Genomic DNA, 26,437 nt, shown 5'->3' with positions numbered 1-26,437 from the left:
GGGATGGGACACGGAGAAGATAAATGACATTGTAATTTCCACCTGAGCGTCGAGCAGCCTCTTCTTGGGCTCTGGTAGTGGCTCAGCCATGGTGGGGTGGTCCCGGCGCAGCTCCTCCTCCACCAGCATCAGCCTGAAGGGACGGGCTTCAGTGGGGTTAGTGGCGGGCACTAACCTGCCCATGGAACTCCTGACCCCGGGCGCCCATGCAACTCCCAGCATCCTTCTCCCCTGCCCTCAGAATCCCCCCATTGTCATTATTCATCTTCCCCTCAGAGACCCTCACATCTCCCTACTAAGGATGGCTTTCTAAGCCTTCACAGGCATCTACCATCCAGATGTGCCTGGCCTCCCACCCTCCCATTCAGGATATTGCCCTCCCAGACCTTCTGTGGCTGAAGACCTGACTCCCACATCACACCTCCCGTGCAGCCCTGATGACGCCCCTCACCCCAGAGGAGTCTACAATCATTATCCCAGCATCTCTCTGCCTTTGGTAGAGGTTCTCAAGGGGATTTCTCGTAATGGACAGCAATTAGAGCAGTGGTTTTCAAAAAAGTTTCAAATGAAGCCTTGTTCTTCTAATTAATGCTACTCAAATACAATTTAGAATGGGTCGAAATGGAGCGAGCTGTGACTGGAGTGAGGCCCAGGGTCCCGCCCAGTTCTCAAGATAACTAAGCCCTTACTGGGACACCTCCTTTGGAGCCCAGGGCTCCACAAAGCAGTTGAGAATGTGCGCAGCCTTAAAAAGAAGGGGCATTCCTTTCAAACACCCTTCCAAGACTGGAGGGGGGGTGGTGGCCCAGGAAGGGATGGTCAGAGGCTACTCTGGCCAGATTACCCTGACTAGGTTTGATGTGAATATCATGGGCTGGGTGGAAATTAACCAGTGGGGAGTCCCAGCCTAGGTACATAGGGATGCTGGACAGTAACAGGCACATTTTCCAAGAGTTTCAGAAATTACTCTATCAGGAGAGAATGCAGGGTGTAGTGAAGGAATACTTATTACACTAAGCAAGATTTCTTCCCTTCTGGTGATGGGTGAGTGTAGGGAGTGTCTGGAGTCAGGGTCTGGGGGCTCTCTTCAACCTCAGGCTCTCCCTGGCGATCCCTCCCCGGGCCGCCCCTCACCTGCCAATGATGCTCTTGATCTGCGAATCCTTCTCCACCTGCTGCTGCCGTAGCCTCTTCTCACTCTGCTCCAGGCGGGCCTGATACTGCATCAGGATTTTGCTGGTCTGTTCTTCCTGGGACAGCAGTCTGCGCTCATACTCTTCCAGCTTCCGGTTGGACATGTGCAGCCGCTCCTTCAGTGAGTGGATCTCCTCCTCGTACTCCTTCACCTGCCCGCCGGGCACACAACCCCGCACTGTGAGGGGCATCCTGCCCTGACCCCCACTCAGCCTCCATCCCTGCCTGCTAGGTGGAGCTCCTGCAAGGTGAGGGACATCCCAACCGCCTCCTCCAGCCCTGTCCTTGCCTGTTGATCATACAGACACACCCACTTTTTTGAAGGCCCTTCTGTGGAGCTGAAGATCCCTTACAATGAAGCATGATCAGACTCCCACACCCTGAGAGATACATTCATGTCTTCACATGTGCACCTGGACACCGGAGGACCCACCCAGGAACCCAGACAGACTTGGACACAACCTGAATGACTGTACCCAGAAATGAAAGTGACTCCTCAGCCCTAACCCAGGCCACAGAGCACATGGGGACCAGGAAGGAGAGACATCGACTGGGGAGAGGAAAGGCTCCACTTGGGGACAGATGGTCTGGCTTCAGGTGAGTCCAGGCTGAGGAGCTATGAATGCCTCTGTTGATGATAACCCTGGGATTCCGAGGCTGGAAGGGCTCAGAAGAGTCATTTTATCTGTCCTATTGGCTCTAAAGTCTGAAGCTGTGCTATCCAATACAGGAGCTACTAACCACATGCGACTATTTAAAATTAAATAAAAATGAAAAATTAAGTTCCCCAATTGTACCAGCCACATGCGGCCAATGGCCACCATACTGAACAGTGGAGATCGTGGACCATTTCCATCACTGTAGGAAGTTCTACTAAAAGGTACTAGTCTAGAGCCTTCCTCAATGAAGATTCCTCATCTGAACCACGAAACAGAAAACTGCTGAGGGACTATCTTCTCATTCTCTGAAGAGCATACACACATAACCAGCCCCACCCCAGGGGTCAAGGAGAGGTGCTGATTCGCACCAGTAGGGTGTAATTCTCTCGGGAGCTTGTGAACCAAGTCCATCTAAATCAGTCCCAACATTTTCCTGTGCTCAAATATCAATTCTCCCAAGAAACCTCTACTCCCCTAGTTGGAGCCATACAGTCTCTCTATATAACCTAATCCTGCAGCCTGGCTCTTCTTCAGGGTTCTTGGAGCAATGGCTTCACCAAGGAACTTCCCGCTGTTATCTGTGTGCCCCAGAGCTCCTGCTGCCTTTTGCTCTGGGCCACCACCAGCTGAGAGCCTGGATGGTCTTTCCACACCACTTTACAACAACCCTCTGTCCCCTATGCCCACGGGGCGGTGACTGGGTAAAGTGAACATCGCTTATAGTACACACCACTTTATGACACCAACCCTCTGCCCCCGCCCAACTCATCAGCTCACACTGCTAGTAAAGGAACTTTCCTTTTCCCATGCAGTCACAGCAGCCAGGGCTTATGTTTGCCCTAGGGAAGAACACGGAGGGAAGCCTACTATAGAACATGCTTCTGCCCAGACAGCCTATGATGTATATAACCCACAAAATAAAATTGGAAGTGAATTTTCAACAGACTGATTGTATCTGGTCTCCCCTAACAGACTGAAGGCTTCTCAAGACAGGGGCCCAGGTCTTTTTCTTTTCTTCCCACCGTGACTACCTGAGCCTGGATGTTTCCCTTGGCACTGACAAGAGGCCTTCCCTGCAGGTAAAGGGAAGGACAAGGCCTTGGGGCTGGTAGGGCCGGCATACCCTGTCCAGCCGGCTTTCATCCATCGATTTAGAGTATTCCTTGAGCTTGTACTCTTCCCGCTCGATATGGGCACTCTCGATGTCAGCCGACAGGTGAGGCATATTGGAGACCCAGGCCACCGTCCGCTCAGAGGCTGGCATTGTGGGGTTCAGAGTGGATGGCGTCTGAGAATGCTGGGACAGGGCAAGGTGGGGGCAAATAGAGAGAGAAAAGGTGGGAGAAGGCAGGGTGCATTTAGAGTGAGCACCGCCAAAAAATGTTCCCAATCCCGTTCCCCTGCTCTAGCTCTGGCCGCCTGGTGAATGCCTAGCAAGTTATTTAACGTCTCTCCCCTCTAAATGTGAGCTCCACAAGGGCAGGGACTTCTGTCTGCTGTTCACTGCCAAATCTACAGTGCCTAGAAGCAGCACATGGCACATAGCAGGCACTCTACACACATTTGTTTAATGAGTAGAAGGTGAGAAATTATAACTTCAGACCACAAACTCTAATCTACCTCTACCTCCCCAACCCCTTCTTTCCTCCCTGCCTTCCTCCCAGCCTCACCTACCTGCTTGGTGATGGAGGGCTTGAGCCCCCCACCCCCTCCGCCACCGCTGCCCCCGCTGCCCCCAATGCTGCCCTCCTTGCTGAGGCTCTGTTGCCGTGGACGGGCAGGGCCGTAACTCGGCTCTGGAGACTGCAATAGATTCCCGCTGGATGGCCGGGGTTTCTGGGCAGCACTGACTGTCAACTGCTGAGACTTGCCCCTCTGCAATGGAGGTGGCTGGCCCCCGCCACCCCCGCCACTGCCCCCTCCGCCGCTCCCACCTCCAGGCCCTGAGGGGGCAGGCCTCTGGGGACCAATGGTGATCTGGGGAGGGGACAGCATGTGCTGCAGGTTGTCCTGTAGTGAGAGCTGCCGACGAGTGAAGTCAGTACCAGAGGGTCCAAACTCATCACTGTAGCTGTGACTGTGAAGGATGGAAGCGGCAGGGGGTTTGGGGACCCCTGAGGAGAGGTCCTCACTCTTGCTATAGCCATGGAATGGGGCAAAGGTGTCCCCTGGGGGCTCTCCACCTCGGTGGTGGTGATGGTGGTGATGGTGGTGATGGGAAGAGGGCGGACCGTGGCCACCACCACCTCCATGGCCCCCTGGGGGACCTGGTCCATCAGCAGCCATGTGGAAGAGAGGGTTCTGGAAGGAGAGGGGGATGCGCAGTTGTTGGGCAGGGACACCGTCCGTAGTGACACCCATCTGGCTGAGGCGCATGCCAGCCGCTGTGATGGATGAGCCACTCCCCTGGGAGAGGCGTCCAGCAGGTGCAGGCCGCAGTCCCAAGGCGGCAGTCAGGGAGGCCTGGCTTGAGTGCAGCAGGTCCCCGACAGCTGCCAGGTTGGATACACTGCTGCTGTTGAGGCGGCCACCTGGCCCGTCGCCCTGCAGATCCAGCATGGAGACACTCTTGTTGACACTCAGCATCTTCTGCTCCGGCTCTGTGATGTCCGAGCTGCTTGTGCAGTATGCTGGCGAGGAGCGGGCCAGGGGTGGCCGGCTTACATAGAACAGGTCTTTCCCCCCGCCAGGGGGTGGTGGGGGTGGCTTTTCCTTGGTTGGGGAGGGGAGGCGAGCCATGTCCATAGAGCTGTTGGAAGGGAAGGGGCACACAAGCAGGAGGTAAGGCCAAGCTATTGGCAACTGAGCCTCTGTGGTCTGGCACAGGCCTTGAGGTGAAAAGTGGGACCCTCGGGGAAGGGCTGAGAGCTGGCAGTGACAGCTCTGGACAGGGCAGGCTGGGAGGATGGGAAAAGGAAGGACAAGGTCCCTTCAGGAAGGAAGGGAGGCCTAGAGGAAGGCAGATGCGGGCAGCAAGTGGAGGGATGAGGGGCACGTCTGGGCAGATACGGAGGAGATGAGGGTGCATGGAGGAGGAGAGGAAGGTGGAGGCCACTGGAGTGGGAGAGGGGAGGAGACAGGAGGAGGGAGGGGGAGGGGAGAGCCCCTCACCTGTTGAGGCCTCGCGCCATGAAGGACTGAAGGTCGATGGAGCTGGAGAGAGATGGAAAGAGGGGCAGGCACCGACAGAGGAGAGAGGCAGGCAGAGGCAGGGACAAATGGAAGGAGAGGCAGGAATAATGGAATGGATGTGGTGTCATGGAGGGAGAGACAGGCACAGGAATAAGCAGGGCGGTCATCAAAACGAAGAGCAGCAGCCGAGGCGAGCGCCACCCTAGGACGGCTGCGGTGGCTCGGGGGGCCTGACAGGGTGCGTGTGTCACTTCTCTAGCTGGGTCATGGCGAGGTCTGAGGGGTTTTGGTGGGGCCTGGGGCCGTGCTTATTTCCAATGAGTACAGAGATATTTTGAATGTTTGGATACCATGTGGCTGATCCAACATGTTCTGGCTGAACCTCAGCTCAGGCACGGGCATGGGTGGGCAGGGGGACAAAGCAAGTCAGACTGGCAGTGGGACTCCCTGGGCTTAAAGCTCGAGCTGGAGCCCGAGGAGTCCCTGCACTTTCTGGGGCTCCACGTTTCTTGCTCCATCTCACTTTAAGGGGCTCTCACAGCCTAGCCACTGACTGTGCCTGTCTCCTCACCACTTTCTCTGACACCTGCTTTTTTCCTTTCAAGCCCTACAGGGTGGAGTCCAATGAACTGTACTGGAAGCAGAATGGTAGGGGACCCAGGGCGCAGGTATGGGGTCGCATAGGACTCACCTGTTGAGGTCCCGCATCATATAGCCCTGCATCTCGGCCGATGGGCCCCGCAGCACCACGGGCTGAGGCCGGGGCCGCTCACTCTGGCGGCTTGGCTGCCTTTGGATATTGGGGTTCCTCAGAGCTGTGCTGATGTCATTGAGGAGCCGAGGCAGTGGGCCCAGCTTCAGGAGGGCTTCCTGGAAGGGTAAGGCTGTTACCTGGGGGCTAAGTGCCCAGCTCTACAAGGGCCTCAGAGGGGTGGAGGGTAGCTGAGCTGGGGGAGTGGTGGTGATGCATCTGGGAACAGGCAGGGGAGAAAATTCTGTGCAGGGGGTGGTCTCTCAGGTTACAGGAGCCTCTGGAGACAACTGGGGATGGGGCAGAGGGGCATTTGCTGACCTTGCTGAGCTGGGGCAGCACCTCCCAGAGCAGGGCATGCAGTGTGGAAAGCTCTCGGCCCAAGTCGATGTAACCCTCAAAGCTACTGCTGTTGGTCAGTGTGTCTAGGTTGGAGATCTCATACAGGAACTGCTGCATGGAGCCCCACTCCAGCTCCAGAAACTCATTCATGAATCCCAGAAAGTCCTCCTTTGAGGTAAACCTGGCCAAGGCATCCAGAAGGCAGAGGTCACACACAATAGGCCTTATACAACCCATCTCAGGGTCTCTGGGGACTCAGGAGACCCTTGCTGCCCACCCCAGCCTGAACCTTCCCTCACTTGGAAAAGTTGGCCAGGTTCTGGATGACCTTGGCAATGAGGGTGAGAGTTCGTGAGGTCTGCTCATCTGGGTACTCCTGCATGAGCCCAAAGAGACTGGGAGACATGATGGCTGGGCAGAGGAAGCGCAGGAAGAGCGAGGCGCTGATCAACCTGTCTGCGATGTCCTCCCGACCCCGCTCTGCGCAGCGCAGGCGCCAGGATGCAAACACCTCCTTCAGCTCCCTCGGGAATACGCTGTGGGGAAGGGGTGGGGAGACAGAGAGAAAGAGAAAGAAAGAGAGAGACCAGGACTGAGCCCCAGAGACCCTCAGCTTCCAGGGAACATGCTGAGGGGGGTGGCAGGAGGTGAGGGTGTGGAAACAGGTGAGAGAGACAGGCAGGGAGGGATGGCAGGGGGAAGACGGGAGGCTGCTGGAAGAAGAGGGCTATGGCAGAGGGAACGGACAGATCAGGGGAGAGAAATGGAGGGGTAGAGAAGGCGAGGGGAGAGAGACACGCGGGAGAGATGGGTCGTGTGAGAGAGACAAGCAGAGAAGAAAAACAGACACCAGGGAGAGACAGAGATGGGAGAGAGATGGGGGGTCACTTGAGGTACAGGGAGCTCGGACCCCCCAACTCTTCTGAATTCCAGGGAAATGAGGCATGACCCCCAGTCCCTGGAATGGCTGAGAGCTCACTGCCCCCATCTCCCGTTCCACATTCCACTTTAATGTCCCACCAATACCTTGAACTTGGACTCTGGTAAACAGAGCCCACCATCACTCCCACACCTCCAACTGGCTACTCCTGACTTCCCTGGTTCTGTAAATGAGGCCACAGGTCTCCCAAACACCAGCCTGGGGTTTCTTGAGTCATCCTCACAGACATGCCCCCTCCTTCCCAATCATCTAACAATTGCTGCTGCCCCTTTCCTCAGAGGGGCCTTCCCATAGCCCTTCTCAACTGTGCCTGCCACCACCCTGATCAGGATCTGATTTCCATGCCTGACCGGTCAACTACTAGCGCCCAACTACTCTGGACTCCATTCTCCCTGCTCCAGTCACCCCCACCCACACTTGACCCAAGGATTAATCTTCTCAATCATACTTCTTGGCACCAGCACCATTAATGACATCCCATGACCTACAGATGAATTCAAACTCCTTAACCTGGCAACCGAGGCCTTCCTGATTCTAATTCTAACCCGTGTCCAGACATCTGTCCCACCACCCTCCATTATGAGCCATGTGCTCCAATAAGCCTGTCCTAACTGCTGCCTCCTGCAAGCTCCTGTGCCTTCTCCTGAAATGTCCTCCTCCCCACCATATCCAAATATCAGCTTGACCCAATTTTCAAAGGCCAGCCCAGTGGGCACCTCCTCCACGAAGCTTTCCCTGCTTTATCTCAAAGCTATGCCTTCTCTGACCTTATGTTACATGGGGGGGGACCCTGACTTGGCACTTAACACATCCTACAACTGTTTTGCGGCTTCTATGTATCTAATTTGTTCCTACTCATCCCGGGGGAGGTCCTCTGAAGGCAGGGCCAAGCCTCATTCCTCTCTGCCTGCTTTTATAGCACCCAGCACAAAGCTCTGCCTGTAACTGGTCCTCAGTCCTCTTTGAGGATGGACAGATGGATGAACAGATGAACACATGGCTCCCCAACCCCGGCCCCCCAACCCAGCGTTCCCAGTCTCACCAGTGGGAGTTGACCACCTTGCACAGGGCCAACTCACAGCACATTCGAAGGTTGGCCTGGTGCTCTGCCAGGCTGGACGCCGTGCACTTGATGGGGTCCACCTCACAGTTCTCCTCAGACTCATACAGAGCACGGATAAATTCCCCTGGGGGAGCACAACGGGGGTGGTCACACTCCAAGGGCAGCAACAGAGGCTGCTGGGTAGGGGGAATCTCAGAACCAGGTGGTTGGATGCTAGCATTCAGAAACTCAGGACTTAGAGGCATTGAGCCTGAGGAAGGGTGAACTTGGGGTTTGGAGTAGCCAGGTTTAGGGCTGGGATGGACATCTGGTAGGTTTAGGAAGAGGAGACCTGAGGGTGGGCCATACCAATGGCATCCTTGAGGTATTTCTGACCAATCAGTCTCATGTACTCTTCTATGGCTTTAGTGGCGAGCGTGTTCTCGCGGAATATGAGGTGCTCCCGTTCCATGAACCGGTCTACCTCAGACATGGCCATGTCTGAAAGGAAGTCCTGGGGCCCGGGAAAATCCAAGGGTCAGCCTCTGTACGACCCAACCTCATGAAGACAGAAGTGCCCTATCCTCACTGCCCACGCCCCCAAGCAAGTGCCCATTCCCAGGTCACCTTTCCCAAGGGTACAGCACTCACCTTGGCCTTGCCTGTACTCTGCAGGATGTGCACCAGTGCACTGGCTACCTCCTCCTTGCCCTTGACATTCAGGGCAGGCTCCAGTACTGCACACAGCATCCGATAATGGTTGGTGACATACTCTGCAAACTCCTTATACAGCTCCATGGGCAGGATGCTCATTGTCTGGTAACGTGCTTTCAGCCGCACAGCCGGGCAACCTCCTTTGCCCTTGCCCCCTGAACCGCCCCCCGAGCCCCCTCCCCCTCCCGAGCCCCCCATGCCCCCGGAGCCCCCACTGCCTGTCGGCAGGGTTACAGGGTACCACTGCTCTGTGAAGTGGCGCCCAGCCAGGGTGGCCACGGGCACAGTCACCAGGCCTACATAGCCTGCCTTGTCCTTCTTGCGCTTTTTGTCTGAGTCACGGTACAGATGCAGCCGAAGGGCACGGACAGCTGGCAGGTTGTTAAACTCGAAGTGCTCGCCCCAGAAGACAGTGTCCCCTGAGGCTGAGCGGGGCTTGGAGGTGGTGCGCGCATACAGCATGTCATCCAGGCAGAGCTCACAGTAGTACCGCTTCTTGGGCGGCAGCTCCCGGGCCTCTATGATCCACAGCTTCAACACATTGTCCACCCGGCGGCTGTTGTCCTGGCATGGTGGGGTGGGAATGGCCGATAAAGGGGAAGGGACAGAGAGACAGAGACATCAAAAGAGGAGATCCAGTGAGAAAGTGAGACAGAGTCTACGAGAGCAATCACAAAGCTGAAATTCATGTTTACGTGGAACCTGGCAATGGGACATTATTTGGAAAGAAGGTACTTGCAGATATAATCCTATTGAGAAGTGGTCATATAGGATTAGAGTGGGGCCTAGACCCCATGACTGGTGTCTATATGGAGAGGGAAGATGGCATGGGAATCAGATGGCAGCAGAGACTGGACAGATGCAGTTCCAATCAAGGAATGCAGAGACCATCGGTGACTACCGGAAGCTCTGAAGAGACAAGGAAGGGTTCTTTCTAGAGCTTCAGAGGGAGCAAGGCCCTGCCAACACCTTGATTTGGGATTTTTAGTCTCCTGAACTGTAAGAGAAAACAGTTCCATTGTTTCAACTGGCCCATTTGTGGTACTTTGTTACAGCAGACCTAAGAAATGGAATCAGTACTGGGGGAAAATTTAAAAGCTAAAATGATAAACCAAAAATATTAAGATAGAATTTGAAGGGAAGAACTGGGAAGTCCTTCAAAGACAATCAGAAGTTAACTTTTTAAAAATAAAAAAATTGCGCCCTGGCCGATTTGGCTCAGTGGTTAGAGTGTCAGCCCTTGGAATGAAGGGTTCTGGGTTCGATTCTGGCCAAGGGCACATACACCAGTTGCAGGGTTGATCCCCGGCCCCAGTCAGGGCGTGTATGCGAGGCAACCAATCAATGTCTCTCTCTCACATCCCCAATCCCCCCCACTCCCTCCCTCCATCCACTCTCTCTGAAAAGCAATGGAAAAAATATTCTCATGTGAGAGTTAAAGAAATAAGTAAATAAATAATTACATAAATATAGGATGGGTGAAGCAACAGTTAGCGTGAAAAGGGCCTGGGGGACACAGTTAACCTTCATATCATGGGGAGACTGAGGTGACGCTATACTATGAAAGGAGCATGGTGTTTGGACTGCATGAATTAGGGCATATCCAGCATCTTGGGTCTAGCTCTTTGAGGACACGGAGAAACAAGTGTTCCCCTAGAAGAAGACACCAGGCCTGTGAGCTCACTGAAAAATGGGAAACAGAAAACAGCTGATGGAACTGGGAAATATAAGTTTTGGGGAAAACAGACCTTAGAGATCAGGTAGTCCAACTCCACTCCCACCAGTTTACAGAGGGGAAACTAAGGTCTAGACTTAACTGACAGTGGTATGTGTCCCGCAGAAACCCTGCAAGCAGGGGCTGGGTGACCACCTGTCAGGGCACTGGTGAGGCATTTCTGCTTGCAAGAGAGATAGACTAGAGGACTTCTGGAGCCCCATCAACTCTGTAAGTCTATGATTTCTATAGTAGGGGAACAGATCATGAGATAGAAAGAAAGGGAAAAGAAATGAAGAACTCAGAGAAAAACAGTGGGGCACCTCATTTTCATCTGGGTCCCTCCACCTCAGTTCCCTCTTCCCCCAAGCCTCCCCTCCTTTAGCTCGCCTTTCCCCCTAGGCCCTTAGATTCCCCGTGGCCTGACCTTTGCCTTGCCCATGCTGACCTCTGCCTTGTCCCCTATACTCCTAATACCTTGTTGGGTTTCACTGCTCTCTGTAGATTCTCGATCCATTTGTCCCTTTCGGCCGCAGAACGACAGGCAAAACATTTTGTTCCTGATGATGTTGTTACCTAGAGAGGAGTGTGGAGTTGAAATGGGGCTGAGGAGGGGAGGTGACTCCTAAGGACTGCAGACTCCACCACCATCTCTTCCTCCCTGGCCTTTCTCCCAGCCCCTGAGGTTTCAGTTTCCCGACATCCCCACCTGTGCCACTTTCTTGAGGCCTCTCTATCCTCACCCTCCATCACCCCAGCACACTGGACGCAATACCTCAAAACAGAACTCCTGGCCCAGGATGGAGCTGTGCACCGGCTTGATAATGGAATCTTCATCCAGGTTGAGCTCCAAGGCCTCGGCCGCACTGCTAGGGCTCAACAAGGACTCATGAGAGTGTGACTCCTTGAAGCTCTGCATCAGCCGGGCCCTAGCAGGTGGGATCAGGAGAGAGGATCAGGGCCCCACTCTTCTTGCACACCATGGCCTGCACAATCAGTCTGGCTCCAGGATGGAGACTTGGGGAAAGGGCCTCCTGAACCCCCTTTCCCCACAGACACAGACAGACAGAAAGAACCAGCCTATCTCTGGGGAAGGACATGAGGGATGTGAGAGAAACCAGAATCCTTCAAGAAACCCCCTCACCCTCAATTCACAACTAAGGGGTTGTGAGCACTGGGACACCTAGTAATATCTCTACCCAGAAATGGACCATGGCAGAGAAAAAGACAACGAATGGGCCTGGGACATTCTCAGTGACTCCAAAGTCCAGAGCCTCAATGTAACGGAGAAAAATGGAGGTAAAGAGCTAGTGCCAAGATGTTCGTCTGGGCCTGGCACACAGCTAGTGCTTACAAACATTTAATAATTCAAAGAGTGAATGAATGAGGTAAGAGGGCAGCTTTAGCAGAATCAGGGTTTGTGGTAATCAGGCCAAGGAAACTAAGAGGGGGAAATCATAAGAAATAGGAGAAAGCTGGGCTGAAAAGTGAGGCTGAAAAGACTGTAACTGGGGCCTGGGGAAGAAAAGGAGCTAGAGAAGGAAGAAGAAAGGGGGAGGCGAAGGTATGTGCAGAAATACAGAGGACGGGAGACTGTGAGGAGGGATAACCAGAGAGATGGCCATGGGAATAGAAAGGGGCCGAGAGGGAAGGAAGTACAGGGGAGAGCAGAAGACAAAGGGGGCTGAGGAGACTTGGGGGTGGGGGCAAGCACACTGAGGAACAGGAGGGCGAGCAGTATGGAGACGGCTAGGGGGTGAAGAGTAGAGAGCAGTAGGAAAGCAGGAGGGGGAGCTCGGGTGTGGGAGCCTCCATGAAACTATTTATAGCAGCCCCGTCATTGGGCTCCATTGTCGTCAGCACCACGCTCCCCGGCCCCCCGCCCCCGCGGCCAGGAATACCATGCCCTCACCCCCTCCCCACGGCCCCAAATCCAGCTCTGGTGGCATGGGAGGGGGGCAGGGGACGGTGTGACTCACCTATCCCAACCTCCCTACCTGCCCAATCCTGGGGGTGGCCAGACACGGGGGAAAGGAAGGACAGGGTTCTTCCCGGGGAGTGACTGGGTAAGGGGGAAGCCCAAAGAGGGACCCCAAGAAGCAGACAATAGAAGAAGACTTCATCCTCACGCTTCAGTCCCTGGATTAACCCTATAGCCTCCCCTCCCTAGCCTGTACACCTGTGCCAGCCTCCCCCTGCTCTCATCCATTAGTATCTGCCAGCCCCAGCCCCACTCTAACCTTCAGCCCTTCCCTCACACCCTTCTACCTAGATCACACTGCTCTTCCCCTGCCAACCCCCACCCTTTCCCTGGATTCCCTAATGGCTCCACCACTCCCTCAGTCCCTCTGTAGAGCTCCTTCAATCCTGGGCTGGAGCCCAGCCTTCTGTGGGCTAGAAGAGTCCCTCCCCTGTTTCACCTTCATTTTCTTTCCTGTCTCTCTGCTCAACCTCTCCCTGTCCCTTACCCCATAACATGCCTCAGCCAATCTGAGGCCTTCAACCTGGGTACTCAGATAAAACCCATTCCTCGGATGTCACTGTAGAGCCCCCAGTAGCAATCAACTCATCCCTCCCGCTCCAGCCCTGTACCGGTCATGGTCAGCACTTCGAAAGCGAGGCAGGATCTGGCGAAAGCTGCTGGTCCGGTCAAGTTTGGGCTGTGACTTCGTGCGTTTGATGGAGCTTTTTAGCCTCCGGCTCAGGAAGCCTTGCTGAGGGAGCGAAATGGGGATGGGGTAGGTTGGGGCAGGGTCAGTTCTACCTGCTCGGCCCTCAGCTTAAGGTGGGATGGGGGTAAAGGGAAGTCTTTAGGGGTGAGGAAAGGGGGATAAGAATCCTGCTACCCGTTTGTCTTCCTTTGCTCCCACGGGTGCGAGCACATACACAAACACACACATATATACACACACCAGCTTGGAGAAGGTGGGAGGGCTGGTCTAAGAAGTAGGGGGGCAGAGCCAAAGAGGTGGGGAGTATCTCTCTCTCTCCCCCATCCCTCCCATTCCTGTCCCTTTTCTCAAAATCCTGGGGCTCCAGCTGGGACTGGAGGGGGGGCCCCAGCTGAGCCACACTTGGCAGGCACCTTCACTCACCGAGGGCCGGAAGGGTGCAGCGGGGGCGGCCTCCATGCTGTACTGCTTTCCCCCTGGGACGCTCTTCCTCCTCGAGCGACCCAAGTGGTATTCTGGAGGAAAGGGCCAGAGGGAAGTTGGGGAGGGGGTTGCTGTCAGCCCCAGCACATTCACCCACCTCCCTCTGTCCCTCACTCCAGCCTCACCTACCCCCCGGAAAGCAGCAGGAAGAGCAGCGGCGGCTGAGAGGCTGGCGGCGGGAAGAAGGGGGCAAGGAACCCGAACCGGAGCCCCCCGAGGGGGAGGGGGTGGGAGGCCTTAGGCCCATGACTGGGGCTGGCAGTCAGCAGAGGGGCATGGCTGAGAGGGTCAGTAAAGCCCGAATAATAAAGGACACAGAGCCACAGAAGATAGGTCCTTGGTGCCCACCCCCCCAGGAAGAGGCTAGCTGGGGGGGGAAGTTGGGTTTAAGGTCATTGCCCATAGGCAAGCTTTCCTCTTCCCTCAGCTGGGCACATCTTCCACCTAACCCCCTCCTCCTGGAAACCCCATCTGTCTGGAGGGCCAGGGCTGCCTCCCATGACCCCCTCCCTGGACTGGAGGGGGAAGTCTTGGAAGAGACCTGTGAGGAGTGGCAAGGGAAGAAGCCTACGGACAGAAAATTCAAGGAAGGGCCAGGTAGGGGGGAGGGGAGAAGGGGCCGGTTCCACGTGCACTGCAGTGGCAGAGACTAGAAGGGAAGGAGGGGAAGGGAGAAGAGAAGAATGCAAGAGAGTGGGGAAAAAGGGCAGTGGGGGTTGGGGGACTCCCAAGTGAGAGTGGGATAAGAGGAGGGGAGGGGAATGCGGATGAAGCTTGGGACTGCCAAGAATCTAGAGGGGTGGCAGCTCGGAGGAGGAAAGCTGAGGCTCTGGTGGCAGGGAATTTAGGGGGTCGAGGGGCTAGAGGATAATGGAAGTGGGGGATGCCAAGCTCCGGTTCCAGCTCCAGAATGGCTGCCCAGGCCTGGGCTCCCCCCTCAGCCCCACAGTCACCACTGCAGCCAATGGGGGGGCAGGTGCTGCATCAGGGGCGGGGCTACCATCTCCACGGCAACGAGAAGCTACAGGCTGGAGGGGGTTGGACCGGAAGAACTGCCAGTTAACCCTCTAGATTCCAAAGCAAGGGAGGGCCACAGCTACATTTTACAGTTCGCTTCCAGAGCTGCAAATTGTCCTAGAATCAGTCCCCAGGTTCCCTTTGCCTCTAAAACCCAAGTGTTAGGATGTCTGCACACAAAAATGTAGATCCCGTTACACAGGAGCCCTTGTCAATCCCTCAGGAATACATGTGTAAAGCACAGAAACATACACTGAGTGATGGGGGTACATGTATATGAGAACCACAATGCAAAACTACATATGGATCTAGGTGTTTAGAAGATGTAGAAACAACTGTGAGCAGGGGGGTGCTGCCGATCCACAATCAGATGCTGATCCACAATCAGATCCACCCCCCCACACTGGTACATGCTCAGACATGTATGAGTACCATAACAGGGGAGGACATACTTGGACCCAAACACACGAGAGCTGCTGGTGTGGACGTGTGGCCCAAGTCCCACAGGCAATCATGTCGGCAGCACATTACATTTAGCCCTGAGACTCACACATGACCATGATACATTCTTGAGTACACCATGATCCCGACCACATCAAGGTATCACCGAGTCCCACAAGCACAAACATCCTTCATGCACATGAAAAGAACAACTACATCCACTCCGTCTCAGGACAACCCCTTCCCCTCCCCCAGCCCTTCCCTGACTCCAACACAGGCATCCCTGATTGCTACCAGGATAAAGAAAAAACAAGGAACAAATGTGGTAATTATCCTTCTGTTACACACTCAACAACACATCCAAGGGCTCAGAATATCTTTGTCCTAGTCTCTGCATTTCTCAGGTACGGCTGCCTCACTCTCATTCCAGGGAGCCTAGCTCAGCGATTATTTTCAGATGCAGGCTCCTATAATAAAGGCATAAAGTCTAACTTTAAATCCACTAAAATTTTGCTTTGGAGCTAAAGAATTAACAGAAGGAGAACTAATTTGCTAATTGGTTCACTTGATTCTTGGAAGTAATATAACCTTACACATATCACCAGGAACTAAGATCCATGAACTCACACATAAGTCACAGGTACAAAGGTGGCGACATACACACAGGCTTACAAAGAATCACTGCCACAAAGATAACAGCAGAAAAACATAGGAAAAGGGGGTAGAGTGACAAAAACCCAGGACATCCTGTTATTAGTGCTGCATGCAGTGACATGTATAGAAAGCATAGCACACACCCGTGTACACACACAGCAAACCTGATCCTCATACACTGTGATCCTGGGTCTCTGTCCCATCCCTGCACAACATATACACGCATGCACACACATAACAGCCACCTACACAGACCCGTAACACAGGCATTGTGCACACACCCACACATGTATACACCCTGTATACACACACAATTGCTCTCACACACACACACAGCAAGAGCTTGAACTCCCGCCTCTTCATCCTCTCTAATCTTGCCATCACCCACAGGATCTACCCCTGCCTTGCAATCCCCTAAATCCGGAACCTTCCCTTTGGCCTTTCTTCCTCGTCACATCCAGCTGGCAGCTCACATGGGGAGCCAGAGGAGGGAGGTTGGCAGAACAAAATGAGGAACAGAGTTGGACAGAGAGCAGAGAAATGGGGCACAAAACTCTTTGCCAGGGACAGGAACCTCTAATGACAGTCCCTGCAGTGACAGGACTCACTGTGAGCCAGCCTCTAAGTCCCAGTAGCCTCCCCTGATCCTCCTCTATCTTCTACTTTCTTCTCTCAGAAATCACTTTACAGAAAGGTCTGACTCTTCCTCCCCCATCTCCCAGCCCCCTTCTCCCAAGTCTCCACCCAGTTCCTCACCCTAAACTCTCTTATCCTCTCCTCCAAATCTACTTGTATCCCACATTCTAATCTCCAGCTACTCTTTCTCCCTGGCTCTCTGCTCCTCTCCAAGCCTCTCTCATTCCTCTTCTCCCTCTTTCTCCCCACTTTTCCTCTTTACCCCACTCCCTTTTTAGCTTCTCTGTCCTTACTCCCTGACCATGTAGGGACTCACACCTGCCTAGCCCAAAATATTTCATTTACAGTAGGATTCCAAAGAACACACACACTTACCCCTCCCCCCCACTTGCACACCACCCACATCCAGACACACCCTGGACACCCATGCTGTGACTGACACAGATACCCAGATCAATGATGAAACACACATGCAGAGACACACACCTGCCACCAGGGACACAGAAAATCCTGCTCATGCAGCCACACATCCCCACAGACAGGAAACTGACCAGAGGTGAGCCCCAGTCAGGGACGTGCATGCTCAGGGTCAGAGGTGACATGTACCAGTATGGCCACAGACTGCCCCACAAGCCAGTGGCCAGCCTAGCAGCTCCCTAGACAGGTCTGGGGCAGAGGAAGGATAAGGCAGGACAGGTTTCCACTTGGCTGGATGCACATGTGTGCAAGAGTAAGTGGGCCCCCGTGTGCACATGGCACCGACACACAGGGGACACGGGTATGGGCACGAACACAAACGTGGACACACGGGCTGCCGCCTCCACAGAGGAGCTCCAAGACCACCCCACACCGGCTGCCCACGCGCGCATAAGAACCTGGCCCCCACGAGGCTGAGGCCGGTCCCCGACACCCCCACCCCCACCCCGCGGACCTCCGCTGCCCCCTCTTCAGTTACCATAACTCCCCCCACTCGGAAGATGCAGCGAGAACATGCAGAGGGAGCAGCTGCCGCCGCCGCCGCCGCCGCGGCTTCCCCACCCCCTCCCGAGCCCACGCACACGCGCGCGCCCCCTCCCTCACGCGCCCCCCACGCGCGCTCCTGATCCGCGTGGTCCCGCCCTTACCTTGCACCGCCCCCCAGGGGATGGGGGGGTCCCCGGCGGGGGAGGGGCTCCGCCCCTGCGCGGGGGAGGGGCGGGGTGCGGCGGGAGAGGGGGCGGTGCGGCCCGGCTCGCACCGCCCGGCGCGGTGGGGGCGGCGGCGGGGCCCGGGACAGCCCGGACGGCCGCGCGGTGACGGCCGCGGGAACGGCTCCTTCCGCCGCCGCTCCCGCCGCTGCCGCCGTTGCCCGGGCCCCGCCGCCGTTGCTAGGCGACCGCTGCTGCCGTGGCCGCCTCTGTCACGAGCCCCGTCGCCCGGAGACAGAGCGAGAGAGACGGGGGAGGGGGACAAGGGGACCCCCGAAACCAACTGGGCCTCCCACTATCGCCTCCGGAGCACAACCCCTACCCCAAACTGCGGAGGGAACGAGGGGCGGCAGCTCCACCCAGCAGAGGAGGAGCCCTGGAATCCAATGCCCCTCAAAGGTCCGGCGACCTCTCCTGGGCTCCAGCATCCACAGCCCCAGCGCACACTGTCTCACACCCAGGACCCCCAGGTCCCTATGTCCCCTGAGCATCCTCCATGCCCTCTACATACTCCAAATCCCCCTGTAAACCTCAAACGTTCACCAGCTATCAACTCTTTCACTAAACGCTCCCCCAAATATATATACCCCTGGACCCCCTCCTAACCCCTACTGAACCTCCAACTCAACAACCTCCACATACCATCCCCAACTCCAAACACACATGGGTGCCTCCACACAGGGGACCCATACCAGAGACCGCAGACCCTGAAGACTCTGGGTAAAAAGAAATATAGGGAACATGTGGGCAGAGACACCAACCACCAGACATATGAAAAACATGCTCCATGAGCACGTGACCACTCTGGCCTGGACACACAGGTATTCACATGTGCACACAACACACAAACCTTCCCCAGACATGGGCATGACACACACAGATGTAACAGACATCACACACATTCTCTGTACACACACCACCACCACCACCACCTGGCTTTGCCTCATAGAGATGGGCTACCCACACACACCCATGGTCAGAGGTTTCCATGACAATGGCACACATCCCAGGCCATCCAACCACCCGGGTCCCAGAGTCGACCCTCAAGGGCAGTGAGGCCTGGGCCTATCAGAAGAGGGCTGAAGGGAGCCAAGAGCTAGAGATAGGCCACCGGCTTTCACTAAGAGAAACTGGAAGCCCGGATCCCGGAGGGGAGGGGAGGGGAGCTGGTGGAAGAAAGGAGTCACCAGGGGTCGGGGGGCAGGGGGAGACGGAGGCCCTGGATCCCTGGTCCTGGAGGGGAAATACAGTGGTAGGGGGCAGTGACGAGGGGGTTTCCGGGGGCTGAGGGTGTCTCTCTACACCTTGGCTGCAAATCTCTGTTCTCTGCCTTCATCTCCCCTCACTGTTCCCATGGAAACCTTTTAAGCGAACTTCTCAGGAAGACAAAAATCTTTTTTTAAATGACTAAAGAGGGGGGTGGGGGGGCAGAAAGAGGGAGGGAGGGGAAGAGACAGATGGAGAGAGAGAGAGTTGGAGAGACAGACTGAACAGATAGCTCTACAGACAGAAAGAAGATGAGATGGGGGTCTGATGGAGTTCCACCCGGAGCCAAGCGGAGAGACAGAGGAATCAAAAGGGGTAGAGAAAATAAGAGAAATGGGGAGAAAGAGAAAGGGGGTGATAGAGTTGCAGAAAATAGACGCAGTTGAAGAGAAGAGGGCAAAGGGGGCAAGAAAAGAGGGGAGGGCCCACAGGCCAGGTCTGGAAGAATCAGGAGCGTGGGGGTGGGGCAGAGGTGGGGTGGGGGTGGGGAGGGCAGGAACTAGGTTATTCTCTCCAAGATCCCAGACCAAGGTTTGGGAGGGGCAGGAACTCTCGAACAGGATGCTAAAGATCTAAAGAGACTATTTTTACAAGCACCAGGAAAAGTCATGCTTCGCTGTTGGAGAGGAAAAAGGGAGCGAAACAGAGTAAGGACTGTCACCCACAGCCCCGGTCCCGCTCCAGATCCCAGAGGAGGGCGCCTTCTCCTCCTCCGCCCCTACTCGCAGGACGCGAGGCTGTCTCCGCCTTCCCAGCCCCCGACTACTCCTTCAGCCCCCCGACTTCCTCCGCCCCGCAGCCCGGTCCACCTGCAGCCCTCTCCCCGCGACTGTCCGGGGCACCAGAGCTGCTCGGCCGCCGTACCATGCTCGCCGTGGGGCCGCCCCTCCACCGGCACGGAGACTGTGCGTCTCAGCAGTTTGTTGCGGCTGGAGTCGCTCCTCCGGTCCCGGATCAGAAGGGGGTGTATCTAAGGGATGCGGGGTGTGTCAGAGCTCACGGCCCCGGCCGTTCCCCCTCTTTCCCTCCCCCCGCAAGCAGGCTGAACCTCCCCTTCCTTCGGGCCTGCCCACCTTCGGCCTTGCCCCTCGATACTTTTAAGTGTCTCTGGGTGATCCGATTTCTCTTTCCCGTTTCTCCAAGTCTCTCTCCTTCATTCCCTCCTGTCCCACTCTCTTCTCCCTCCATTTCTGTTGAAACATCCTCCAGGGAATTCTCCCAAACCCCACTCTGCTCTTCCCGAAACCCCTCAGGAGTTTGCTACTCCCTGAATCCACTTTCCCCTTGACCTTCAGGTCCTCCATGCTCCCTGCTTTCCTCCCAACCTCCCACCTCCCTCAGCCCCTTCGCTCCCTCCGTGCCTGTCACGGGGGTAGCAGAAGCTGCATTTATAATCAGGATCCACAGCTTGTATCCTTCCCACGCCCGGCTTGTGGCCAGACTGGGACCCAACCTCCCCACGCCCCAGAAGGCCTGGTCACCTCCCCCAACCTTTCATCCCCTACCATTACCCCCAACTCAGCCTCTCACTTCCTTTCTTTCCTTTAGCCATTACTTCTCTGAGCCTCACCCCCATCTCCCCCTTGCCACCTCCTTCCCAACCTCCCCCTCTCCAACCCTCCAGTCTCCTCCACCCCTGCAGGCACCACCTCCATCCCACCAGTCCTCAGCCCGTTCCACAACCCAGCCAGTTCCAGCCCCCTGTGGCCTTACATGGTTCATTTTCCAAATTCTATCTGCCCTTGCATCCTTCCTACTGGATTCTGGCCACTCCTGTTGCCCTTCCGCTTTCTGGCACCAGTCCCCACAGTGCCCTCAACCTGTACCCACCTGTCATTCCTTTATTACCCCATCCATTGTCCTCCCTCTTCATCCTCACGCTTCACAACAGTTCCCACTCTTATTGGTTCTGGTTTCCCCAATTTATCCTATAGACCCTAAACCCTTGGTCAAGACTGGTGACCACTAGCGAGTCACTCACATGTCCCCCAATGCTTAAAACTTTTACTCCCAAACCACCTCTCCCTTTAAAGACACCATCCTCTCCTAGATACCTCAGCTTTACTCAATGGCCTGAAAGCTCTCCACCCAGTCATCTCTCCACCCAGTCATCTCTCCACACTCTCACTTGCCTCTCAAAACTCTGGTTAAATCCAGCTCCAATTCTAACCACAACCTCCCCAACAGCTTTGGTGCACATCTCTCACCACCTCTCTGGTCTTGTAGGCTACCCTATTACTCCCCAAATCACCTCACTCCCTGAACCACACTTCTGGACATCCACCCTTCATATTCCCATCCCCTATTTCTCCTGATGGGCCGTCCACCACTGACCTAGCTCCCAAATCTGAACCCACACTCTCCTGGCTCTCATCACCCTGTATGACTACCACTGCCCACAAGAGCCCTCTGTTCATTTCATGTCTTTCACGCTGGCCAGTCCCCGTCCCATCTCACTCTTCTTACTGTTTTAGACAACTCCCCATACTCCCAGTTCCCCTCATCTCCAGGCATCTCCTCCCTTATATTCCCTCCTAATATCCCTGGCAAAAGCCCTCTGTGTCTCTCTAAACCCTGATCTCAGGTACCTTCCCAATCTTCACCGCTGTCCCCACCAACATCCACTGACCTCTGTAATTTCTCTCCCAGGACCCTTTAGCCCTCTCCTAGTTTCCCAAAGACTCTACTCTCCTCTGCCTTTTCCCCCATGAGTGGCTCAATTCCCCCTCCCTGCACTCTGCCCCATGCCTGAGTGGTGAGTGATGGGTCTTGCTCAGTGGGGGAAGAGGAGGAGGGGTTCCTGAGGATCAGGTGATCCCTCTAAAAGCAATCCCAGTTTCTTCACACTTGAATTTCTCTTTCCCATCCTAACCTATCCCACAATATGGGCAGGTGAAAACAGGAGGTACCCTCCAAATTTTCAGAATCACATCTCCAGCACTGCACATGGCCCTCAAAGACCCACCAGCCAAGGTGAGAGAACACTTGCCCCTTTTCAACCCCAGCCCAGATCTCAATGGCCGCCCTCCTCCCACCGCTTGCAAATGGCCTTGGCCTGCCTTTGTGCCTCCTGCCCTCTCCCCTCTCCCTCACCACATTGCCCCTGCTACCCAGTGCTCTCTGCCCAGCCTTCCCACCCTGCTCACCTCGTCCTCATCCAGCATGAGAAGCTGGTTCCCCGAGATGATGCAAAACCGAGGGTTCCAACCAGGACGGTCATATGGGGAATGAACGTATTGGGTTCGGTGCATAGGGGGTCCCCGTACATCTGGGGGACAGAGACACACAGAAACAGTAAGGGAGCTCTATGCATTTGGGAGACAGAGGCCAAAAATGGTAAGAAGAGTCCACAAAGTGGGAGAAAGGGACCCCACCTGCCTTGAGATCACAGATGGGGGTGAGGCACCTGGTAACTTGAAATAGAAGAACAGAAGATGAGCCTCTGTGTGTGTGGGGGGGTGCGGTTGGGCAGGGGGGAAGAGGGGCGGGAATCACACCACAGGGCTCTGTTGACTTTCGGAAAGAAACTGGAAGGGTGGCTCAGGGAGGAGAATTATATCATGACAGAAAGGGTATAAATTTGGAGGCAGAAAAGATGAAGGAACTCTCCATCACTTCAAAAAAATGAAAAGGTAGAGGGCAGCTAACTGGCAGAAGAGAAACACACAGAGGTTGGTGGCAGGTGTCTGGAAAATGGGAGGACATCCAAATAACTGAAGAAGACAAGAACTTGAATGGTGGCATGACCCATCTGCAGGAGAGTAAGAGGAAAGCTACACAGCTGTAGAAAAGAAGGGTGTGCGTGGGGGTGTAGGAACATGTGGGTCATAAGATTCTGGGAGCTAAACATCTGGAAGAGAAAGGGAGAGAGCCCAGCCAGCAGGGCTAAATGGTTGAGTGTCGACCTATGATCCAGGAGATTGATGTTTGATTCTAGGTCAGAGCACATGTCTGGGTTCCAGGCTCAGTCCCCGGGGGGGGGGGGGGGGGTGTGCAGGAGGCAGCCAATCAATGATTCTCTCATCATTGATGTTTCTGTCTCTCCCCCTCTCTCTGAAGTTAATAAAGATATATTTTTTAAAAAGAAAGTGAGGGAGCTTACCTATTCAGAGTCAGAGACATGAGCAGGCCTCCCCTCCTGCCTTTCCTCTATCCTCTGCTCCCTCCTCTCCTAGCCCAACCCTGTTCATCCTTTGGGGAAAGTTCTAGTTCTTTAGGTGGTAGGGGGAGAATGGGTCTTGACAGCACCTTGCTGTGAAAGGGCCAGGGAGTGAGAATAGAGACTGAATTTATCTCTTCCCCCACTTCATGCTCAAAGATATATATATTTTTTAACTTGATCATGACACTTTCCTTTTTAAAAAAAAATCTTTATTGATTTCAGAGAGAGGAAGGGAGAGGTTGAGAGAGAGAAACATCAGTGATGAAAGAGTCATCATTGATCGGCTGCCTCCTGCAAGCCCTGACTGGGGATCGAGCCCACAACCCGGGCATGTGCCCTGACCGGGAATCGAACTACAATCTCCTGGATCCTAGGTCGACGCTCAACCACTCAGCCGGAAAGATCAAAGATTTAATACCCCTCTCCCCACCTAGTCTCCATGGACAGGATAGAAGCCAAGTCCAAGGGTTTGGAACCTTCCCAAGGCACAGTGAGGAGCTTGAAGAAGAAAGAGGAAAGAATGGAGGATTCAGGCCTGTGACACAGAGCGGGCCTCCAAAGACTGGAGCTGGGCATGAGGACAACACTTCTAGAAAAGAATAGTAGACCAAGGGTGGCCCATGTTCCGAGGTGCCCCCAGGGTCACCCTTGCCCAGCTCTGCTGTTCTTCTCCCCATGCTACCATCCCTGCAGACTGCCTCTTCTTTAAACCCCGATGCTCACACCACCACAGGGACACAGGGCAAGGAGTAAGAGGGAAATCAAATTGGTGACATCAAAGTGATAGAAAATAGGCTTAAGGTATCAAAGTGTGAGAGAGTTGAGGAAGAAACATTAAATTCTGTCACCTTTACAGGGTAATCATGGGTATATTGCAGGAAAAGAACTAACTGGCCTTTGAGCTTCATTCCAACGGAATGCCCTGTGTAGGAGAGCTTTGAAAAATCTAGCCCCTTTCTGTCTATAAATATGTTCTTCAAATTTACCCAACCTGCAGATCAGTCAGAGATGAATCCCCAGAATATAGATATCTAGAAATCCCAATACTTTGAAAGACTCACTACCTCAGTGCCATCTCGGAGACTCTCTAAGCCATACCCTCCAGATCCGGAGATCACCAAGGCTATGAGACTGCAGACACTGCAAGCAGCATGCCCACTGCACTCAGACTCTGAGGACCCCCAGAGGAGAAATCTGTTGATACACATAGTCATTATGGGAGGGACTGGTTCAGGCTGCAGCCACAGGGAGGCGGGTTAGACTTCAGGGGGAACCTTCTTCCTGCGAGCAGGGAAGGACACAGGGAACTTAGCTTAGGAGCAACTCTGGAAACACACACACACACGCTCTCTCTCTGTCTGGACTTAAGGACGATTCTGGGAGGCAGATACAAGAGACAGAGGAACACAGCTGAGAAAGGGGAAAGGCTTACTAGGATGAGAAATCCCACAGGGCTCAGATGGGGGTCTCTTGTGGGCCCTGTTCCAACCATCAAAACCTGTGTCTTTGCACCCCAAGTCTCCAACACCCCAGAAAGTAGAGATAAGAAAAGAGGAATGGGTGATAAGTTGAGTATTAGGGGAAATTGGAGACAATTAGGCTTGTGGTGACAAGATGAGGAACAGGTAGGGAATAGATAATGGGCTGGGGGACAAATAACCTGGATGGATCTAGAAGGGAAGGTAGAAATGACGGCAAATCCCTAGTGCAAGAAAATATACCAGAAGGGCCCAAATGGACAAGGGGCAGAGGAAATGATGTGGACCTAATAGGAGTACTAGAACAAGGGGGGTCCAGATGGAGGGGGTGAAGAGGTGGTAGAGATATAGGGAGCTACCAGAAAGAAGAGAGGGAGAGAGAGAATGGACACCAGAGAAGGGACTGATATAGGGAAAGGACAGAAGGGGGACTCATATAAGGAACGGACACCATATGGGGGGAAAGATATAGGTGATGGACACCAGAGGAGGGAGGGGGAAATGGAAATAAGGATTGGAGGTGGGGGAGGGGAGTAAAAGTGGTAAAGTGAATGAAGCAGATAAGACCCCAGGGGTTACATTGCGTGGGTAAAGGGCCTTAATGAGGATCCAAGTCTGGGCACTCTAACGTGCCCCCCTACTCCCATCACTCAGTCTTACCTGTATTGCCCCCCTCCCTCTCAACAAACACACACATATTTGGCCCTCCCCCTGCCCTGGTCTCTCCTCCCCCAACCCATTCCCTCTCTTCTCTTCCCTCCATCTGGACCCTCCATTCCTCCCCCCACACACTGCCTCCCTCTCTCTCCATCTGGCCCCTTCTCTTCCTCCATCCGCCTCTCTTTTTCTACCCCATACCATTCTCTGAGCCCCCCACCATATTCTGGCCCCCATCTTCTTGGCTTCTCTTTGCAACCCTGTTTTCATTTCCCCCTCCTAGCCCCTGTCCTGACTCTGCTCTTCTATTTCCTTGGTATTTTCCTCATCTCTCAGCTCCCACCTTCAAATTATTTCTGCAGCTCTTCCTCCAACCCTATCCTATCTTCCCACCCTTGCTGGCGATCTTCTTTCCCCTTCATCATTTTCACCTCAGCCCTCTTTAAGGCCTGTTTCCTGGTCCCTCCGGTCCTTATCTACCCCTGTCCTCTGCCTCCAATCCCCCCTTCCTCATTGCTCCTATCCTATCTTCCCAGTCCTCCTGTCTCCCTCCATTTCAGCCGCTCCCCTCCCTGGCCTCGGCTCTGCCCCCTCCTCGCCCTGCCCCTCCCCCCTTTGCCCCCCCCAACTGTCCCTCCCCCTCCCCTCACCACCGTACCTCTGAAGGGGGCATAGGACATCGCGGGGATGCTCCCCCGATGGATGGAGGCGCGAGACCTGCTCATCAGGCCTGGGAGGGAGGGGGCGGGGGACGGGGGAGAAAGAGAAGAGAGAAAGAGGGGGAGAGAGAGGGGGAGAAGGAGGAGGAGGTGGAAGAGGAGGAGGAGGAGAGAGGAGGAGAGTGGAGCAGAGAAGAGCAGAGAGGAGGAGAGAGGAGGAGGAGGAGGAGAATAGGAGCCAACGGCAGCAGCGGCAGCCGGGAGAGAGAGAGGGGGGCGGGGGAGTGAGCGAGAGAGGAGAGAGCAGGAGGAGGAGGAGAGAGAGACTCTGCAGCCCCCACCCCTCCCGGTGGAAACCGGAGACACAGAGACCCCTGACTCAAAAACAACCGGGAGAGAACAGTTCTAACGATGCAGATCACAGACCCTCAGAGCAGGAGACCCCTGACCGGGAGAAAGATACCTTGACTCCAGGGAGGTGGGGGTTGGGGGGGTTAAGCTGAGGCACAAATCCAAAATCTAGAGGAAAACAGATCTCAACCTCAGTAAAACCAAAAACAACCCCCCAAAAAACAGACCCCCTTGAGAGAGGGGTCAAAGATCAAAATCTGAGCAACCAGTTTCAAAAAGATTCTCC

General features: G+C 54.8%; 1 protein-coding gene across 6 annotated transcripts in view; it reads right to left on the bottom strand.

Moving 5' to 3' along the window:
- SYNGAP1 (synaptic Ras GTPase activating protein 1) overlaps positions 1 to 25,898 on the bottom strand; it is a 31,423-nt gene extending 5,525 nt beyond the window's left edge. For 3 of the 6 annotated variants that reach the window (XR_015714547.1, XR_015714546.1, XM_087817337.1), the window contains exons 1-18: positions 25,800 to 25,898; positions 21,991 to 22,112; positions 19,709 to 19,814; positions 13,584 to 13,675; positions 13,081 to 13,202; positions 11,264 to 11,417; positions 10,966 to 11,064; positions 8,712 to 9,338; positions 8,430 to 8,574; positions 8,061 to 8,205; positions 6,378 to 6,614; positions 6,058 to 6,259; positions 5,677 to 5,855; positions 4,965 to 5,006; positions 3,528 to 4,602; positions 2,977 to 3,150; positions 1,135 to 1,346; positions 43 to 133 (exon numbers count right to left, since the gene is read on the bottom strand). Coding sequence is in view for 2 of the 6 variants with exons in the window: in XM_087817337.1 (XP_087673463.1) it covers positions 43 to 133; positions 1,135 to 1,346; positions 2,977 to 3,150; positions 3,528 to 4,602; positions 4,965 to 5,006; positions 5,677 to 5,855; positions 6,058 to 6,259; positions 6,378 to 6,614; positions 8,061 to 8,205; positions 8,430 to 8,574; positions 8,712 to 9,338; positions 10,966 to 11,064; positions 11,264 to 11,417; positions 13,081 to 13,202; positions 13,584 to 13,675; positions 19,709 to 19,814; positions 21,991 to 22,112; positions 25,800 to 25,866 (3,891 nt within the window). In the remaining 4 variants the exon portion in view is untranslated. The remainder of the gene's footprint in view (positions 1 to 42; positions 134 to 1,134; positions 1,347 to 2,976; positions 3,151 to 3,527; positions 4,603 to 4,964; positions 5,007 to 5,676; positions 5,856 to 6,057; positions 6,260 to 6,377; positions 6,615 to 8,060; positions 8,206 to 8,429; positions 8,575 to 8,711; positions 9,339 to 10,965; positions 11,065 to 11,263; positions 11,418 to 13,080; positions 13,203 to 13,583; positions 13,676 to 19,708; positions 19,815 to 21,990; positions 22,113 to 25,799) is intronic. The other 3 variants (XR_015714548.1, XM_087817338.1, XR_015714549.1) reach the window with 2 other exon arrangements.
- Positions 25,899 to 26,437: the final 539 nt, after the last annotated feature.

Source organism: Miniopterus natalensis, chromosome 5, assembly GCF_054644295.1.
Source record: "Miniopterus natalensis isolate mMinNat1 chromosome 5, mMinNat1.hap1, whole genome shotgun sequence".
Classification (NCBI taxonomy): domain Eukaryota; kingdom Metazoa; phylum Chordata; class Mammalia; order Chiroptera; family Miniopteridae; genus Miniopterus; species Miniopterus natalensis.
The sequence above is the reverse complement of the archived record's forward strand: the minus strand, read 5'-3'. Positions and strand labels throughout refer to the sequence as shown.